General features: G+C 44.8%; 1 protein-coding gene across 3 annotated transcripts in view; it reads right to left on the bottom strand.

Moving 5' to 3' along the window:
• The window catches only part of MKNK1 (MAPK interacting serine/threonine kinase 1), a 55,471-nt gene extending 35,770 nt beyond the window's left edge, over nucleotides 1-19,701 (bottom strand). Inside the window, exons 1-3 of one of the 3 annotated variants that reach the window (XM_054981105.1) lie at nucleotides 19,598-19,701; nucleotides 3,448-3,546; nucleotides 2,302-2,399 (exon numbers count right to left, since the gene is read on the bottom strand). In XM_054981105.1, coding sequence (XP_054837080.1) covers nucleotides 2,302-2,399; nucleotides 3,448-3,544 — 195 coding nt within the window. In that variant the 5' untranslated portion in view covers nucleotides 3,545-3,546; nucleotides 19,598-19,701. Of the gene's footprint in view, nucleotides 1-2,301; nucleotides 2,400-3,447; nucleotides 3,547-13,576; nucleotides 13,688-19,445; nucleotides 19,510-19,597 lie in introns of those variants that run through there. The other 2 variants (XM_054981104.1, XM_054981103.1) reach the window with 2 other exon arrangements.
• Nucleotides 19,702-20,484: the final 783 nt, after the last annotated feature.

Raw genomic sequence — 20,484 nt, 5'->3', positions numbered from 1 at the left:
GGTTGAACAGGTGGAAGGCCGCGCGGGCTTGCCCCTCCGGGTGTTGTTAATCTGGGAAGCAGCGGCTGGCCTCTTGGCGCTGTTAGACCGTCCCCCGTAGGTTGCCCGACGGGGACAAGGTCTCGCGGTTGACGAGGGGCTCCCTCTTCGGATGGAGCCGCGTGTGCTCCCGCTTGGTCCGGCCGGACCGTTATAGGAGAAGTAAGAGGGGGTCTCACCGGTGTATCACTGGGCTTTTCTTCCCCTTCCGTAGGCCTCTCAACGGGAGTTTCGTCTGGCGGCGCAACCCCTGTCTGGTTGGGAAGTTCGGTGGGGGTCTCTCCGGGTGGTTCAACCGGGTCTTCCTTGCTCGGTGGAATTTCCTGCTGTGCTGGAAGTTCCTTGGGTTGCTCTCCCGCTTCGCCCGAATGGGTGTCCCCCTCACCGGTAGGTGACGGCCGCTGCTGGACATCCTCCATCGGATAGGAGATAACACTTTGAAGGGTAGCTATCTGTATCGCCATCTCTTCAGGGGACAGTCTTTCCCCTGCTCCCATTGCCGAAATTAAATGGATGGCATGAGCCAAACTTTCTTCCATATCCATCAGTTTAGCTTCTAACTGTTGCATTCGACTTGCCCCCGGTTGCTCGCTTATTGAAGCTTCATTCGTTGCACTCACCGGGGACAAGGGGCCCCAAGGAGGAGGGTCCCCTTGGACGACTCTCGATCTCGCAGCTAGGATTCCCTTGGCCATACCCGTCACGGCCGAGATGCTGGTATCCACCGCATAGGTGCGACCTTGTATCTGCTCCCAACTTTGTTCAGGGACCTCCGTTGGCTCTTTCCATGAAACAAGTTCGGAGTAATCCCAACTCAGGACGCCGCGGCGAGACGTGTCCCCCTCCGCCTGCTCGGATGTCCTGTTCCAATATCTCCATGGTTGGCTGCTGTCTAGCTCCGGGACGGTTCCTAGGCTTCGGCGCCCTTCCATCGAAACTAGTGGATGGAGTCCACCTGCCCGACGCTCTCTGGTTTCTCGGGGTCTGGCTCCCCACTCCGACGGGGTGGGTACCGAAATCAAAGGGAGAGCAGTCGCTTTTGGCCTTGCCCCGAGGTCAGCTTTGGTCTCGTCCCGAGTACTGAGATCGATGAGAGGCGGGGTGGAAGTGGAGGCTCCGGTTCCGTTCCCGGCTGCTCCCAGCTCCTGGGAGTCTTGGGCTTGCACGGGTTGCACAGGTTGATTGTCGGGAGACGCATACGGATCAAACAAAGGATCCCTGTCCGGGACAACCTTGGATTCCGTTGGGCCCGACTCAGACATGATTGGTAACAAAATGTCAGACTGTGGCTAAATAAGGCACTCACTACAGGGTTCCCTTTAGAAGCAAACACAAGTCCATTGTTTGGAAAAGGAAACTTTACTGCAGAAAAGGTCCATTATAGTCCACTGTCCTGAATAGGAGAATCAGGATGGTACATGATCATTGTTACCAATGAAGAGCAAGCATAAGATACAGAGTAACAATACCCATCTGGATCAGCCTCCCCCCACAGTTCTCAAAACAACATCTTTCAGTCCTGGGAAGCTGCTCTCCTTCAAGGCCAATGCTTGGAGGAACGGTGGTAGACAAAACAGTCTCCTCCGGTGGGAATGCTGCATGGGAACTGGTGCACCTGGGAAGAGAACACTCAAACACTAGAAGCATTAGAAAATGGAGTCAGTACAGTTTAGATATACACTGGACCTGACATCTTTTTGATTTTGCTACTACAGACTAACACGGCTAACTCCTCTGGATCTATGACCAATACATATAGGAAGACTACCTTAAATTTGACATTGACTACAACATTATTTCCTTCATAAGAAACTACATACAGTTTGAGAGATTGCTTAGTGAATGCACTTACCACAGTTTCACCTTTGGAGAACTGTTTTTTGTATTGTTTCAAAATTTCTGTAACCTATTTGACCTAAAGTGACAATAGAGGGAACCATGTGTATTTATTATTCATCCACATATTCATACCTAAAGCAAAAAGAGGGGCCTTTTCTCCAGCCCCTGCTTTAGATAGAAATGTGCATGTGTGCCTACTTATGCTTCCAGTTTATCCTATAGTATCATAAAAGAAATGCATGTTCACCACAGGAAGTGATGATACCCTCAAGCCTTTTAAAACACTTAAAACCTATCACCAACCTATGGATTTTACAGCATATAATTAGATTATCTCAGTTTCTCAAAACACTCCTGGGAATGCTTCACAAACCTGTGCCTGACAATTTCAAGCTATAAAAAGTTTAAACAAATTATACTTACCTTAACTGCATATTCCTTTCCATTTTGCAAGCTAACAGCTCCTTGAACTTTGGCATAGGACCCCTCACCAAGCAACTCTGCAGTAAATTTGTATAAATCTGTCAAAGAAAGTGAGCATATAGATACAGTTAGCAGAAGACACTTTGGAAAACTACAAGAACAGACTACTGAGCTAATGGCTCTTTGTAGAAAAAAAAAAAAACCACCCTTACTAACAGGGTTGATAACAGCCTTAGTTATATAATCAATCTTATTCATTGATAACAAAGTCAAAACAAACAACAATGTGGAAAAAAGTCAAAATCTATTCTGCATAAAAATAGTAGGTTGCGGCCTACCATTGAGTGCTGAACTTCCTCCATGAGAAGAGGATCTTTGCTTAGTAGGAAGGTTCCACACTTGGTTTTAAAAAGTGATAGGATACAATGGAAAAAAAATGATTGCCTACTGTCAACATATTTCAGACCTGAATTTAGAGTTGCAGATTTTTCTCCAGGAGAAATCCAAGACATTACGCCAATTACACAATAATACATCTATGACTTCCACTTATAAATTAACCACGAGACATCATCCAGAGAGCAAACTGTCAAAAATCTTCATGGAAAGCATTCAAATGCGCAGTTAAATGTTCAGGGATCCTTCCCTCAAAATAATTTGAAATACTTCTAAAGAGGAAGCAGAATTCCTTACAAATATATTTAGACAATTCAGATATTTTACTGTGCAATGATAAAAGACACCAGAAGCAACTTATAATGATGCCTATAAGAACACAAAAGTTGAAATTAAAAATCACTAACATATAGGGATCCCATTCCCTCACCTACTTGGCTGGCAGAGGGGAAAGGCAGGGAACGGGCATCCCAGAGCTGGCGTGACAACATCACTGACGTCACTGCACCACCTTGAGAGCTCTCCCGCACTTCACAGCGGGCTCCCCTGCCTTGTGCGATGACATCATTTCCTGGAAGCAACGTCATCACACTGGCCCCAGGAGCTTCCTGGGAGCAACAAGAAGGTAAGCCCTGGGTCCCCCCATTCCCACCAGGACAGTAAGGGGACATGGCAACCCTACTAACATAGCTTAATTGATATTAGGCAGGATTACGTTGACACAAGATATGACTTGGATATGAGACCAACCTTCAAATCTTCCTGGAAAATGATCTGAAGCTCTGGTCCTTTTCTTCTTTTTTCTTTTGCCACTGTCTGAGATAGGATTAGGTTGGCTGCTCACCATTTCTATGGAGCAAAGTATATAGCAAACTAATTGTTTAAAGAGGAAAAATAAAGCAGAATTTTCTACATGACTAAACCTCTCATCTTCTTCCTCCCACATTGCTATATACCGAAGAGGCTTACACCCAAGCAACAGCAATCCATTTTCAAAGTAAACAATGCTTTTTCCAATGTAAAGAAAGTTAATTATGAAAAATCTGCTTGGCAAGTAGCTCTGCCTCCATGTGGACTAAACTAGCCAGTGAATCTCCAAATGGCAGACTGTCAGCTAGTGAATAATGAAGCTGTGCCTTTACCTCTCCAACTGTCAAACAACCCCACTGTTACCCAAATCAGTTCCCAAGTCAATCCTGTCATATGAAGAGCATCCCCTGCAAATGAAGAACTAGAACAAGTCCCAAGGGAGAAGTCTTTTGCACACATTAGTCCAAGTTTGGCCCAATAAATCTCCAAGTGAAGATGGAAGGAAAACACCAGAAAGTAACTTTATTGTCCTAACCAAGATATAGAGTAGAAAATGGTGAGTCGATAAATGCCTCTGTTTGTATACTCTTGTTTACTTGTTTTTTTAAACTAGATGCCCAGTTGAAGTTATATTGCCTCAAATCATGTTCTGCTTAAAAGGCTAATCTACAGAAAACCAATCCAGAGAGAAAAGTGAGAAGTTGCCAAACTGGAACCAGAAGGTGTTGCTAGATTGGTGGAAATGGAGAACTAGCGTAGAAAGGAGAGTTCTCTAACCTAGGTACAATGCTTACCTTCCTCTCCAGCACATATTTCTCCCTTTTGCTGCCTTTAAACATTGTTTAGTAGTACACCCACATCTTCATTAGTATGTTTGAAAGGCCACCTCCTAACTTGCTTCACACCCTGCTTAGCGCAAGTTCAGACAAAACCCTAAACCACAGGTCCCCAACCTTCTTCAGCCTACAGTATCTCTGAATTCTGACACAGGGCAGCGGGCACCACCACAAAATGGCTACTACAGGAGGTGGAGACAACCACAAAATGTCAGTGAGGTTACACATAACTCTGTTTGTAGGTCTTCAGTATTCAAGTAGAAGCTCTGTTTAACCGTATGCCTTTAAAATTAACTTATTTGTAATGTTTTGCATGTAATGTATTTAATTTGGATTTTATTTCTGCTTGTTAACATTTTTTTAAAAAATATTTGTTACTGTTGGTTTAGGTGTAGGACTCTGAAGGGGACTGGATGGATGAATGGAGTGTGCTTTGATTAGCTGCTAACTGTACCTTAGGGGGCAAAGTGAAATGCAGTTTTTAGTCAGTGTGCTGAAAGAGAGTGTTCATTCCAGTCAAAACAGACAAACTGTGTGAAACCTGAGAAAGTAAGTGTCTGTGTGTTTCTGAAAGAAAATATTCATTCTAGTTGAATCAGGCAAACTGTGCAGAAGCCTGAATGGGGCATTATGCTCGCTATATCAGACAAACTGTGTCCATGCCTGGGTTAGTTTATGTATATCTGAGATAGAGCTTTGAAGTTGTTAGTTTTGTGTGTGTGGAAGAAATTCTCCCTTGCCTTGCTGTATTAATGATGTTTTTAATATAATGTAATCGCTACCAGTGTTTTATTTTGTTATGTATATTACTGTGTTGTGCTCTGCTCTAAGCCCGCTTGTGGGGAGAGCGGACTAAAAATATAAATAAATAAATATAAATAGATTAATCTATTTAGGTGAAGCGAGCTGTGAGGGAAAGCCTGAATGAATCTATATCTGTGTGGATGAGAAGAAAGTTTATTCTTCTGTTAGAGAAGATCTGTGTGGAATTGTATGATTGAGTCTGTCAAAATACATTGAAGAAGATATAATTACTCTTGAAACCACCAAGCTTGGCAGCCCAATCCTAAGAAGGGCGTGGAAAGTGAATAGGAACCGAACTAAGGCTTGCGACCGCGTATCTGGGCTTTACGTCCGCGTAAGTCGCCCTCCGCCCGCGCTGGGACGCGGTGCTGGCCCGCCGGCGGGCTTGCACTGGCGGAAGCCTCAGGCGCCCGGGCGACGGCGTAGGAGTGGCGTAGAGCCCTGCGCCGGCGTGGGGGGAGGGTGGGGCCGGAGTTAGTCCGCTCCCTAAGCCCCTCCAGAAGCGGGAATGCCCACAGCGGCGCAAAAAAGCTACGCCACGGAAAAAGAAGGCGTAGCCCATAGGCATCCATGGAACCGCGAAAAATCAGACCCCTCTCTGAGCCCCGCCCCTATGGCCCGAAGGAGCATAGGATGCGAACTATCCCGGGGACCAATCAGCGTGCGCGCCCGGCGTAGACGAGCCCCCCTCTCCACACCCAATCACCTGCGACCGCGCCCTACAAAACATCTGGCCAGCGCCGGCCAAAACCCTCAGGTAAGTGAGCACGTCGCCGGAGGCTCTGTCCGTGTGCTGCGTGGCGTTGCCCCTTTGAACACCGAACGGGGGTGAGGGCATTCACGGTGGCAGGCACAGAATGCACTCGGGGGACTTTGTGAAAAAGTGGGCACACTTCCCATAAAAGGGAAGAAGTGCAAATGTCTGGCTTAACCCCCTTTTTACCCCGACAGGAAGAACAACTCAACATCTAACTGGACTCATGCAAGCTAGTTGCTTCCAACTAAGCACAAACAAATTAACCCTTCCGTGAGAGAAGGGAGTGACACTTGGCGAATTTACAGCAGCCTCTCCCGTTTCCTTGCAGGTACCCTGACTCCGGTATTCCCGCCTGGTGTTGACTGACGGAGCGCTGACAGGTGAGGTGGAGGTAGGGGAGGGGGGATTAGTGCAAACCACCCATTCACCTGACCCCACCCGCTCACTTGCCGCTTCGGGGGAGGCCCAGCAGGGGTGGGGGGCGACCATGGCCGCCCCTGGCCGCCTCAGAGGCAGGCGCCCCAGAAACCACATGCGACCAGGTGTTTGTTATGACCAGCTCACTCCTCCCTTAAAGGTAAAGGCTTGCCAAGGCCGAGTGCATCCTCGCCAGACTGCCGTGCATCAGCTGGTTGCTGTTTCCCTCGATTATGTGCATCCTCCCGGATGGCGGAGTGTGGGGCTTGCCTTGCCAGTGGAACGAGGCAAAGCCCACATGTGTCTTTTCCTCCCGCAGGCACGTCCAGGGCAGGGCTGCTCCCCCGCGTCCCGCCCTCCCCAAACATCTCTGACGGAGGGTTGGCTAAAGCCCAGGAAGCACTTTCGCGCCGCGGCCTGCATCTCAGCCCTGCCCCGCCGAGCGGGAAGGAGGGCTGTGCAGAGCTCCCCGGCTCCCTTGCTAGCCTAAAAACAAGCCCACTTGTTCCAGTGCAATAAAACGAGTCGTAAAACAACTGCTTTCTGTGTCTGCGAGCCTGACTTCGTCCTCTGCCCCTCCCCCAACACTCCCGTCACATCTCCCCACCTGCACATTGCCACAAATGTATCTGACAGACCCCGTTCTGCCTCCCCGCCCCCTCCCTCCCCTCACAGTAACGTCAGGTAGAGGGTTGGGGCAGGGCATGTCAGCGGGGAGGGGGGAGCCACTGAGGGCGCTCGATCCCTGGTAGGGCGAGCAGCTGGCACCCAATAAGCCAGGGAGAGGGTGGCCGGGGGTGCTGCTGCAAGGGGGAGGGAGATGGCATGGGAAACAGTCCGCTCACTGGATCCCTAGCCCTATCAGTGAAGAAACTAGGGTAGCGGCAGACAGATGCCATATCCCAGGCAGGAGGTCTCGTGCGCCTGGGGAGGGTCACTCCCGTTGCAGCCGCAGCCACAGCAACAAAGTCCCATGAGCGGCTGCCTCCCAAAGTGGGTCCAGCCCCTCAGGTGTCTGCAGCAGCCCCATTGGTCATTCCAACACCCTCCACCCCGCGGTGTCCCGCCTCACATCCAATCCTGCGGGGCAGTTGCCAGCCTCCCACGCCAACATGCCATGGTTGTTGGGAGGGGTGGGGTGTGTCCGAGGCTGCGCGTGGCTCCGCCCTGGCCCGGCGCCGTCTCCTGCTTTCAGCATCCGTGGCCGCTTGCGTTGCCTTGCGGGGGGGGGGACCCACTCCTAGGCTGACAGCCCCACCAATCCTGCAGGGCAGGCCGCTGGCCCCGCCCACAGGGGCAGTGGAGGAGTACGCCACCCGCACAAAGTGGCCGAAACGCAGAAGCCCGGGGTCCCCTGGCTGGCTACCACAGTGCTTCCCCCCCGCCCGGGCCATGCAAGCTGAGTGGCCACCCCAGACCCCGGGAGGGGGAGGGGGAGGGCCCACCCAATGGCAAGTTGCGCGAGCACCCCAACTCAGGGCGGCATGCCAGGCAGGGCAGGTGCGTCAGGGCGATATGGAAGACATGCCAGAGCGGCCCCTGGCCAGTCCTTGTGCATCCTTCTCTTTCCCCCCCCCTTTTGGAAGGGATGCGCTGTCAGCGCGGGCCTGGTCATGGGCCCCTGGCTGCCTGTCCTTCCAAATGGGCTCTGCCCAGCCCTGCCTCCCCATGGTCCCTTGACACCCACCCTCTCCTACACGCCTCCCCTTCCTCACGTCTGCTGGGGGAGGTGGGATGGTATAATAATAAAGGCTGATTTCTGTGCAACGGGTGTCTGTGGTCTTTGGCTTGGGACGGGGATGGGGCGGGCCCGCTGTTTCTGCCTCTTGGTGGCGGCCTCAGGCCCACCCTCCCCTTGGGCGTGACTTGGTGGCTGTTCCCTACTGCCGGGACTGGCTGCTGCCCTGGATTCCTCATGGCAGGGCCCCTGCCAGTCCCATGCCAACCTCTCTGGACACAGCCGCCACGGACTTGGCACTGTGTTGGGCAAACGGTGGAAAGGCTCCTCGGACCACGCCCACCCCTCTCCTTCCCGACTGCGAGCCCCGCCCAACGCACGAGCCGGGGTGGTCTGCCGGCATGGGCGCGATTTGCCTGCTGCTCTGGGGCCTGGCCGGGATCGCGTGCTGCCCATTGGCTGCGCCTATCCTGGCCCCTCCCCCTGCTGCTTGTGGGGAACAGCGCCCTTTGGCTGCGCCCGGCAGTGGCCGCGCATCAAGCCCGCCCACAACGCTTTCTGGTTCTCCCAATTTGCATCACTGCGCTGCTGCCGGGGCTGGCGCCGCTGCACTTCGCTGGCACAGGATACGGCCTGGCGGCGCCACTGCTCCGTCTGTGCAGGCACGCCGGCGTTGGGGCCGGCCATAGGATTGCGCTGTAAGAGTTTTGAAAAGTATTTTGAAACTGATACATTTATCCAAATTCTGCAACCATCACACTTATGTTCTTATAAATTCTACTTTTGTTCAAGGAAGAAAGATCCCTTTTTCCCCCTCACAACTACCCACATGTGCTGTCCACTTTGTCAACTATCATCTATATCGAGTCTTCTTATATTAACAGGTAAACTGAGGAGTTCTAACAGAAAAGCCTTTGGTGGCAGCAAAATCCTTTTGAGGGAGTCAGGGAGACAGCAATATAAAGGTCACACAAACACAAAAGGGAAGGTGTTCTTGAGGTAAAAGCTTGGGTAGAGAGCACCTGAATCTCTGTGTGAGTGGAAATAAAGGAGTTTTGGTTATTACTAGGGATGTGCAATTTGGGTTCAGTATTCGGTAAAAATAACTGAATTTTACCTGATTCAGTAAAATTCAGTATTATTGAACTTAAATCTGTATTATTGAATGAATTTCGTAATCCCGAATTTAAGTTTACCAAATTTATTTGGTAAAATCTGGGAAGCGTGGCAGTGCTGTTCCCTGCTGTTCCTTTGTTAAGGAACAGCAAAGAAACACTGCTTCACCAACCAGATGGGAAGGGGGAGAAGGGAGGGGGAGTGAGTCAGAGGCAGAAGGGAAAGGGGGGGAACGGGGGAAGGGACAGTGAAATGTAGGTAGCTAATCCTTGCAGCAGCTCTCTTTCTCTGGCTAATGAGATTTTCAAGAAGGAGAGTGCCTTTTTTAACTACTGCAAGGAGTTAAATTAGGAGGCTTGCCTTAGTCAGCATGTATTTTGCTCTAGCTTGGAGATTGAGAGACATTGCCTGCTTGCTGTTGGTTTTCTCTCCTGGCCTGCTTTGGACTGTGACTGGGTCTTGCTGACCAGTGAGTGGAGTAGATTCCTGGCTGCTGCCTGGTTTGAGAGTCATAGACTCACTGCGTTTTTTAATCCCTTTGGGGGGAATGGGTTGGTCTGGCGTCTGGGAGGGATAGGGGTGGGGGGGGAGACAGAAAAGCTGTTTTTAGCTGGCATTTTAAAAACTGTTTTTTTGCTCTTTGGGGGGGTGCTTTTGTTGGGCTTTTGTGTAGAAGGGCTTTCATTTCTGGCTGTTGAAGTTTGTGATATTTACTGATCATTTTGTTCTTCTGGGGGGAAGGGTTGTTTTATCCTGTTGTGGGTAATTTGTTTGGTACTCGGTTCAGTTTGTTAACTTAACCTAGTGGTGTTTGCATGCACTTTTTAGGTATCCTGAGAGAATTGTGAAGTGTGAACTTTTAAAAAGTGTTTTTCAGATAGGCTAGTTGTAGGTTTTCCCCATGGGGAATAATGGAGATTGGTGGGGGCTAGGGGGAGACCTCCTATGGGAGGGCATAAAAAGGCCCCCATAGTCCAATCTTTTTTTTTCATTTTAAATTTTTATTTTAAAGTTAAGAAAAACAACAAGGACAATAAACAATGGATAAAATAATATACACAAAATATATAACAATACACAAAAATAATAAAAACAGAATATATAACAGCCTATTATACTACAGAACTATTTCTCCTTTCCATCTACTTACTTACATTCAGTCAACATTCATAATCAAAGTTTTTAAATGTTAATTTTACAGTTGGTCTACTTTAATAATAACTATTCTTAGTTTTTCTTAATTTTCAGCTACGTAGTCAAAAAAGTCTGTCCATTTTATCTGAAATTCTAAGATTGGTTTATTATGTATATAAGAAGACACATTCATATAATTTGTTCATTCACTCAGTCATATCGGCAAGATTCTGTCTAACATTTTGCTGCATATACTATTCTTGCTGCCATTACCATATATTTAAAAAGTTCACTTTTTTATAATATTACTCGGTAAAATATTTAACAACATCTTTTTGGGATTCAGCTCAAAGCGAAACTTTAATAGCTTTTGCATCTCTTCATGTATTTTTGTCCAATATTTTCTTGCCTTCTTACATGTCCAGCTCATATGATAGAATGTTGCATCCATATATTGACATTTCTAACCTTTCACGATAATCTTTAATTTTATGTCTTTAGGGGTAAAATACCATCTAAAAAACATTTTATACCAACTCTCTTAACATTTGACTAGCTGTAAATTTAATCTTCCCATTGACTTATAGAAGTATTTTTGCCAAAGTTTTGCATCCACTTTATCATACAATTTTTGACTTGATCCGATTCTGTGGCATATTGCAGTAGATTTTTGATTCTCCACTAATTAGTTGTTCAAACATTGTTTTCTCTCTTAACTGGTCACTTTCTTTGGATAGTTGTTCTTTGAGTTTGGATACCAATTGATAATACATCAGCCATGAAATATTTTTCCTTGTGATTGAATTTCTTGTCATGTTTTTATTTTTCCTTGCTTATCAATCATATATTCATAATTCACATGGTCTGTTTTATTTCTTGTAGCAACATCGTAATATGCATCTATTGGTGATGTCAATGGTGAAGTTGGTGGACTTAATCTGTTTCTAAATTGGAACCATATTCTTTAGCCCCACCCACCTCACAGGGTGTTTTGCTGTGGGGATAATAATGGCATACTTTGTAAACTGCTCTGAGTGGGTGTTAAGTCATCTTGAAGGGAGATATATAAATCTATTATTATATTATTAATAAAAATAATAGTCCATCACTCAAAATATGGGTGCCATCTTGCTTCTGAATAGTTTTTAATGATTTCTTAATCTTGGTAAGATACCTTCCTTGGTATCTATTATCCACAACTCTGTGTGTCTTCTGTTTGAATTTATAATCCAGTCTGATATCCAAACAAGTGCAGATTCTTGGCGGTACAGATTGATATTTGGTACCGCCAGCCCACCGCAGAACTTTTTTCATCTTGTAATATTTTAAATCTTATTCTTGGTTTCTTCCCGCTCCGTAAAGTTATTGAGCCTTTTCTGCCACTTCTTTAAAATCTTTTCATCTATATGTGGGACCACCTCTCACTGTACATACCCCAGAGAGTGCTTAGATCAGCTGATAAACATCTGCTGGTGGTCCCAGGCTCCAGGGAGGCTTGACTGGCCTTCTTGGTCCTGGTTTGGCAGGGCCTTCTTGGTCCTGGCTCCAACCTAGCGGATCTCTCTGTCTGTAGATACTCCGGCCCGCTAAGATCTCTTATCCTTTTGGGGGGTCTGTAAAATACAGATGTTCTGCTAGGCATATGGTTGGGGCCGGTCTCGTATCTATCTGGTGAGCCTCCCTACTGGTCTCCTGTTGGGGAGGGTTGTATAGTCATATCGGCCCCCCACATGAGTGATAGTGTGACCAGAGCAGCTGTTTCCTCCCCCCTCCCTCCTATGTACCACAGGGGTGGATGGTATCGGCCGCTATCTTAGGAACTGTATTATTTTTCCCTATCTCCTCTAGCTCTTCTCTTGTTGTTGATAATAAACATTTTAGTCTTCTTTTTGTTTAATTTATATCCAGAATACAGTCCAAATCTTAATATTTGTTCCATTACATATTTCAAGGAAACATTTGATTTGTCACTGACGTAACATCATCTGCTAACTTTTCATTTTATATTCTTCTGTGTCTTATTTCAACAATTCTGGTGTCCTCCTTGATTTTCACAGTCAGTATCTCCAATGCGATAATAAATAATAGTGGTGATACTGGAATTCCTGCCAAGTTCCTTTTGCTATTTCAATTTTTCCTGTTAAAGAGCCATTTACTAAAATTTTAGCTTGCTGGTAAGTATAGATGCTTTGCATCCAATTTAAAAATTCTATGCCACAGTTCATGGTCCAAGCTTCATGAACATTGGGGGGGGGTCATTAGAGGACAGGTATGAGTAGGTCTACTGCAAATTCGGCGGATTTTGTTTTCAAACCGCCACCATTAGTCTCCTGGATAGCCCCCACAGTTTTTCCCATAGAGAATAATGGAGATTGGAGATGGCTGTGGCACCTTTGGGGGGGGGGGGGACTGTCATAAAATGGCCTCCCATGGTGCAATATTTATGAAACTTAGGGGGTCATTAGAAGACAGTTAGGAGTAGGTTCCCTGCAAATTTGGTGAAATTTGGTCCAAAAATGACACACACTCCCTCACAGGCACTGGAAATTTCCAAATTGAGCTTCCCTAGGAAACAATGGCTGAATTTTACAGAATTTATTAAATTTCTAACCCAACCTCCCCACAAACAGGCTCAGAGCTGGTAACAACATTGTTAGACTACAACAACAATAAAAACAGTATAAAATTAATAATACAATTCAAAGTACACAACACAATTTAAAACCGTAAAACCATATCCAACAGCAGTAAGGAATTTGCTCTGTATTACTGAAGAACGGTACACTCCTATCTGGGATGGTTGTTCTCTTCCACCGAGCGCGCAGCTTCAGGAGGGATGCACATGGAGCAGTGAGGGAGGAAAGGGACACCCGCCTACCCAGCCAGATCAGCCGAATCAACCCTGGCAATCAATGGGGTGACAGATGTTGCAGCCAGATCGCCCTCACATCACCTTAGTCGATGTTTGGTGAATTGTGACAGCCTATGGCTACAGACAATAAACTCTTTTGATTGATTGACTGTATTACTGAACCAAACTGGAGAATGAATTCAGTATTTTCTGAATTTTGAACTTTTCCCCAGTTCAGTATTACTGAACTGAATCAACCAGTTTTTTTCCATGTGCACACCCTTAGTTATAACCAGAGCCCTCCTGAGGTATAGGTTTAATGTAATGCAAGGAGCAGCTAGATTAAAGGTCAAAGGCCAAGGTTTTTAAAAGGTTATAAAAATAAAAAGCAAAATCATTGCACTATTATTTAAAATATTCTTTTGCATACACACACAAAGTAAGTATACATGTTGAGCAAGCTAAAAAACACTCACCTTGCAGTATCTGTCTTTGTTCTGCAGGTATCTAATGCACTCATGCAAAAAAGAAAAAATGCTGCTTCTCTTGGTTGTCTCTTTACATGAGCCCAGCCATTTTAACCTGTACTATAACTTGTACCAATGACAGTTGGTTCTAGTTCTAGTTGAATGCATTAAAGCATTTCAGCTGTGCAACAAAATTATCATTAGTTAGAATCAAGTCCCACATTTTTAGAATAACACTCATTTGCATAGGTAAAGTACTTTACATAAAGCCACTGTCTTCATTATATCATACACATCAAAAACTCAAAAAGCCCCACCCACTTTCTGAAAACACTTGGCAGGCACCAGGAAAGATACCCATCGGCGTCATATTGGGGACCCCCTGCCCCTAAACCATAGATCCAACATGAGGGAGTAGAACTCACATGTACATTATTTACCCCCCAACTTCTTAACTTTGTCAATATTACAACCGCACCTCGCTTTTTTTGAGACAAGGCTAAAGAAACCAAACCTTCAACTTGATGTTTACAGTAAGAGAATGCATCTTTATTATTATCTTTTCGAATTATGGTTTTTAACTGATCATTTGAGACAACTCTGAGCCAATAGTACTATGGGTGTTCTCATTATCATCTGGTACTCTTTAACAGTTATGATTTTTAATTTTCTTCATTTATACCCTGCCTTACAATTTTTAAAAACAGAAGTTTATCACTAAGAACTAAATCAAGCATGGGCATTACTTGTTCACAGAATCAGTGGTGCTCTGCTTGTAGTACTGATAAGGTTCTTAGTCCGTGACCCTTATTCCTATGCTCAATGCAAGGGTACTTTTGGAGAATAAAAGCCAGTGACTTACATTATTAGTTAGCGAACATCTGATTTCTTATTAAAGGTTTCCATCAATCCCTCTTATTCACTCCCCCATGCAGCATAAGAACCATAGCATAAAAAACCTTCCAGTACGCAGATTTAACCACTATGTTTCATTGTTCCCAAATAATCCATTATTCTTCATTTTCCCTTTAAGGCTTATAGGAATATAAAGAAAAATAAAGCTCCAAAATTGTACCAGCTCATGAGTAAATTGTACAGTGATTTTGAACTGTAAGCTGCGTTGTATGCAGTGGCATAAAATGGTATATAAATTAACAACTAACTTAAACAGTTAAGACCCAGAAGCAACTATTAGGTAGAGTATTGGTCCCCATTTTTGGTATGCAATGCAAGCCTTTTTACGCTGCTGCAACATTTTTATTTTTGAAAAACAAGCTTCGTTACTAATAGCCTTCTGAATATATAATTAGAAAGTTTATTGTATGCAGTACTAAGATTCATCGTCATTATTTGCTGAAAAACAGCTTTCCTAAAATGAACCAAACTATTTAAATCAAACAGCTATTCATTAAACCAAAGATCCACTTATAATTAAGTTTCCCAGTGCTTTCTGGTCCTTAAGTAAAAGAGGTAAAAGAGGTAAATTAAGACTTCATTCATCCAATATCATCCCTATGTTAAGCACTACCTCAGTCCAAACAACTAATTTCTTCTCTCTATCTGCACTGGGACAGCTAGCATATTGTTTACCCACTGCCTGGAGAATTGCTCAGAACAGATTTCTATTCTTTTCTTCCCAGTCTGACAACCAGTAGTTAAAGAGCTATGTGCTGCTGTGAAAGAAAACTTCACTCACTGACATCTTCACCAGGCATACAAGAGGTGTTATTTTAGCTGTTTATTCTTCCTGTGGTTTAATCAGAAATGTAAGATATAGCCTTGCATGACCTGTAAGTTTCTCCTCTAGAGCCAACTACCCAATTTTTACTAGGTGCAAATACTGCAAAATTAAAACAACTCTTCTAGTTTTACACTCAATTAAAGTATACGGTAATCGACATACTCAACAAAGAGGGAGGACAGTCCTATGTTGAATTAAATTTTTATTAACTCTGTTATTCTTTTGGATGTAGAATACTAAAGCTTTGAAAGCCAGCTAACCTGAAGGTATCCAGCCCAAGTTTTGTTCATCTAGATTAATGGGTAACCCCTTACACATTGTTCTGCTAAATTTCTTCTTGAGTACCTCATTGTCACACCCTCTCTCTATCTATGCCTTTTACTTTTTATCATATTTGTCAGGGCTTTTTTTCTGGGAAAAGAGGTGGTGGAACTCACTGGTACCAGATGCGTGCACACAAAGCACGCACGCAGACCCGGAACCATGTGATGATGTCACTTCCGGAAGTGATATCGCTTCCTGGAAGTGACATAATCACACAGTCCCGGGAGTCTCTAAAGTCTCTATAACATTTAATAACATAATTGATATTTAATAGTTATGCTAATGAAATTATACAAGATTCAAAATGTTAACAATTCAGAGTTTTCCACTCTGAACATACAGAAGCGAGCATGGAATAATAAAAGCATACGAAATGCTAACATTAAATAGTACGTATCAGAAATACTACTAGAAGAAGAAAAAAGACAAACCTCAATTCTTAATTGCTTTATCCTCCTCGTCCAAAAGCTCAAGTCATGTATCATGGAATTTTTGCCAGCAGGGGTTGCAAAGGGCCCCTTTCCGCAGCTTATGCAGGGGCAGGCCTGTGGGAAGGAAAGCAGGTGGGCGGGAAGCCACTCCCCGCAGCAGGGAACAAGGGGAGGGTTAGGGATCCTCATCTGTCGAGTTTCTCGCTCCTACTCAGATCAGAAAGGGCTCAGGGATGTTAGGCCAAAATAAAGAGGGTTGCCAGGTTCCAACTACCTGGAGGGGGGGGGGGGAAATTCAGCCCCTTTAATGGAAAGTTAGTGTTCTACTATTATTCACCTATTATATTTTGACAGCACACTGGATTCAAACTGTGTGAATTGCTAACTTCACCCAGCACCACCTAGCCTATTTAGCCTGCAGCACATTTGACATAATGTGGACAAGAGACCTTAAGATAAGGCCTTGAAGCATTTTCTCTTCTCCCAACCCCCCCATCCTGATGAAGATTTCTAGGAAACTTGAACATTTGCATGGAATTATTTTGACTAGTCCCATTAAAAGTAATACAGGACTTTAGTTTTAGGATTCTTTTGAGAGTTAACAAAGCTCCTTGCCTGTTAATCATCTATATATGCATAATCAAAAATCCTAGCATTACCCAGTATGCCTAAAGAAATATCCACAGGGACAAGTAATTACACTGATCTTAAAGCATGTGGTGTTATCTACTGGATCAGGCCATCTTGAATATTTTAAGGAAAGGGCATAAATATAAGCACAGTCTAATATTTAAAGCAGATACCCAACTTACATTAGATTGGCTTAACTAAAAACATGGTTGAAATAGCTTGGCAACACATTTAACCTACAAATGTATTTACAGCAGAACTACTTTGTGAATGAAAATGAAAGAGAGAGAAAGATTTGAAGGTAAGTACACTACAGTTATACAGGAATATATAACAAAAAGCAACACCTTGACCAATTCAACTTACCCATTAATAGACACAAACTTATATAACTTTATACTTATAAAACAACTTAAAAATCATACATACTTCTTTATCAAGCTCACAATGGTCAGAATGAACCCTTTCCTTCCCATTTCTAGTCACCATTTGCATTTGCTTAATTTATCCATTCCTATCCTTCTCTTTCATTGTTTTCCCTTGTGTTGTTTAGGCTGTAAGTTCCCTGGACTGACATCCCCCATCCCCGTACACTGATGACACTGTAAATATAATCAGAGTGTGTTGTTTAGGCTGTAAGTTCCCTGGACTGACATCCCCCATCCCCGTACACTGATGACACTGTAAATATAATCAGAGTTGTAATACATCTTCAAGTTCCAGATTCAAATAGCATTTTCTGGAGCTTTAAAAGTGCAGACTGAACTACCTTACCTGGGAGGATTGTATATCCAATTAATTCATGAAGGATACTTGATTTGATAGTGACTATTCATATGGACAAAGATTCAAGAACATTCTTGTCATTTACTGAGCTAGTGTCCAACAATGGAAAATACAATGACTGTATTTGATCCTGCTTAGGCATGCAAAATACTCTGAGAAGTGTTGCTCTAATTTTTTCACACTCAGTTCCCTATGGCCTTACACTTTTCACAAGAACCTACATTGTCCAAATCTGAGGTGAAGAGATGCTTGCATAAGTAGACTCTAGCAGAAAGAGACTGCCTCTTTTTATACATATACAGACACCTGTATAGGCTCCCACAGCATATGGTATTGTCCACATAATTTATTTTTCATTTAACAGAAAAGCAACCATCAAATACGAAGACTTATTTGAAATTACACAAGCAATACTAGATCAAGCCTAAAGCCAGAGCTGTTGAGTAAATGTTCTAGCAGTCAGCTTCAATGCCTACCTTTTTCAAAGTGATAATAGGTGTCTCCATGGGCTATACAAAACTCACTTCACAAGGAACACAATAGCCATTACATTAATGAGACATGAAACATGAAGAAACAACTGTCTCTTCAACCTACTGCTTAAATCACTCTGAATGCACAAACACACTACTGTTCCCACAATCTAGACTAGCACTTTAAGAACCAGGATCCCTCCTGAACTTCCAGCTGTAAAGATTTAACAATGTAGCAGATTTTGGCCCCCTACTGTTATACAGCCAGACAAAATGCCTACTTTTCAAGGGGGTAACGGAAAAGTTTCTATGGCTGTGAAATGAAAGTTGCCTTCCCTCTGATTAGAGTTAGGTGACAAAAGCAACCTGGTTGGTGTAAGGGCAGCAGGAAGGGTAGCAAGTTGCAAGAAAGGGCCTTCTCAGTCATGGAGACAAAACTTTGGAACTCCCTCCCCAGGGAGATTAGTCTGTCTCTATCACTTTTTCCAGTTGGTGAAGACTTCATTTGGTATTCCTTCTCTAACTCTTATTAGCCCTCCTCCCAGTTTGTGTGTTTATATTTTTGTTGGATTCTTTTAAATATTTGATACGTATGGATTGACTGCAACATGTATACAGTCCTAACACTGCCTAGCCTCCAACAGTGGTTGCACAAGTCTAAAGAGCTCAAGGAAAACTTGCCTACTCCTGTGCCAACCTCTTGGTCTTTCTAGACATTATTGTCTCCCACTTGCATCTTCTATTCTCAGCTTTACACAGCAGCCATCACAAGGAACTGGATAAACCTCATCGTGAGTTTCACAGCAAAAGAGGATGACTTATTTTATTGATATGTATTACTAGCTGTTTAGATTTTGAGCCTCGTGTCACAGGACAAGCAATTAAATCGAAAGAAGGAAAGTAATCTGCCTTGAGTCTCAACAAGAAAACAGCACTATGAAGTAAATACATAAATGGCAGCGGAGCTTCGTTTACCGTGCTTATACACCTACATCAAATAAAGGGTGAGGGGCCGGGGGCTTTAACTACTTGCCATAGTTTCTCCTGCTTGCTAAGGCCATTCACTTTTTCCTCCAGGAAGAGGAGCTTACTCCTCACAAATGCCCACAGTAAACTTCACGCTGGCCCGTGAGAGACATCACCCCCTCCGGGCAGCGTGTCCTGTTTTCTGCCATGACCGAAGTGGAACCGACCTCCATCCCCAGGAACATAGCAAGCATTGATAATAAGAAGTACCTCTGAGCGTGTACCGAGTTCCCCACCCCACCCCACCCCAACCAACACAGCACAGCCAGAGCCCAAGAAGTTTAGCCTTGGAGGACCAGGAAGGTTTCGGAGCTGACGCCTGCGTTCTGAGCGCCCTCCCCGCTCAGCAGACAGCAATTAGCCCAGAGGAACCTGCCTCTCCTGTTAGACTGGGCCGCCCCCCGCCCCCATCTCAGCGCCCTGCCACCCCACAAGCGACGGCCCTCCCCCGGTTTCTTGCTGCTCACCCACGGCGGCGGCCAGACCGCGTCCCTCCCCCCTCAGCGCCGGTTCTCGGCCTGCCAAAGACGCTCCCGCTGCGGAGGGAGGAGCGTGGCTCAGCACAAAGGCTCCTCCCCCTGAAGGTTTTTTTACGGAAGATCGCGCATGCTCAACAAACCCGGGCCCGCGGGGATTGGAACAACGCAGGCGTATTAGAGCTCATCGGGGCGGCCAGGTTGGAGGAAGGTACTCGGTATCATGCAGGTTACCACAAATTTTTCTCTGGTTCCGATTATAGCACGAGTGCGAAGAAGCTGGAATGTAGGAGAGACTCGAAGTCTGCGGTGTGTCCGCCGAGCTGTATAAGAACGGGAAGCGTCATCAGAGTCTGGTCACAACCTGACTTAGTCTTCCTAATTTAGGGTAGGGAATAAGAGATCATATAACAGGGCTGATGCAGTCAATGCAAGTGACCTCATTCGGTCCCGATTAAAGGTCCCTTTATGGAGTCGCTCGCGCGAGCGGTGTAATTCAAATAGTACAAGGACAGTTTTTCCGCCGCTCTTTCCAGAATAGGTAGGGATTCTAAACAGCATTCATGATTATTGTTGTCTGTTGCAATACAATCAATAACGGATCTACCAGCGCTTCAAAGGTCACAGATTTACAGTGCAATCCTAAACAAGAGTTTTAGGGTTTACTTCATTTGCAGTCCGTTTGTCTCACTAAGATTCAAGGCAGATCACACAATGAAAAACAATGTAATAATAAGAGTATACTAAGAAACAATGCAATAGAGCTGTTGATGCAATAAAAACAATATAATACATAAAACCAACTGTGCAGTAAAGCTGAATTACAAAGTTGTATGCAGTAAGCACAAAATTGTAAAACAGTGTAGTGAGAGCTGGTGTGGTGAAGTAGCATCTGGTCAACCTATGATTGATTTTCTGCTCTACCATGGAAATTTGCTGGGCAATTTTGGGCTAGTCACAAACTCTTATCAGTCTAACTTACCTCCCAGGGTGGTTGTGAGGAAAAAATGGAGGAGACAAGAATGATATA

This window comes from Eublepharis macularius, chromosome 5 (assembly GCF_028583425.1).
Source record: "Eublepharis macularius isolate TG4126 chromosome 5, MPM_Emac_v1.0, whole genome shotgun sequence".
Lineage (NCBI taxonomy): Eukaryota > Metazoa > Chordata > Lepidosauria > Squamata > Eublepharidae > Eublepharis > Eublepharis macularius.
The sequence above is the reverse complement of the archived record's forward strand: the minus strand, read 5'-3'. Positions and strand labels throughout refer to the sequence as shown.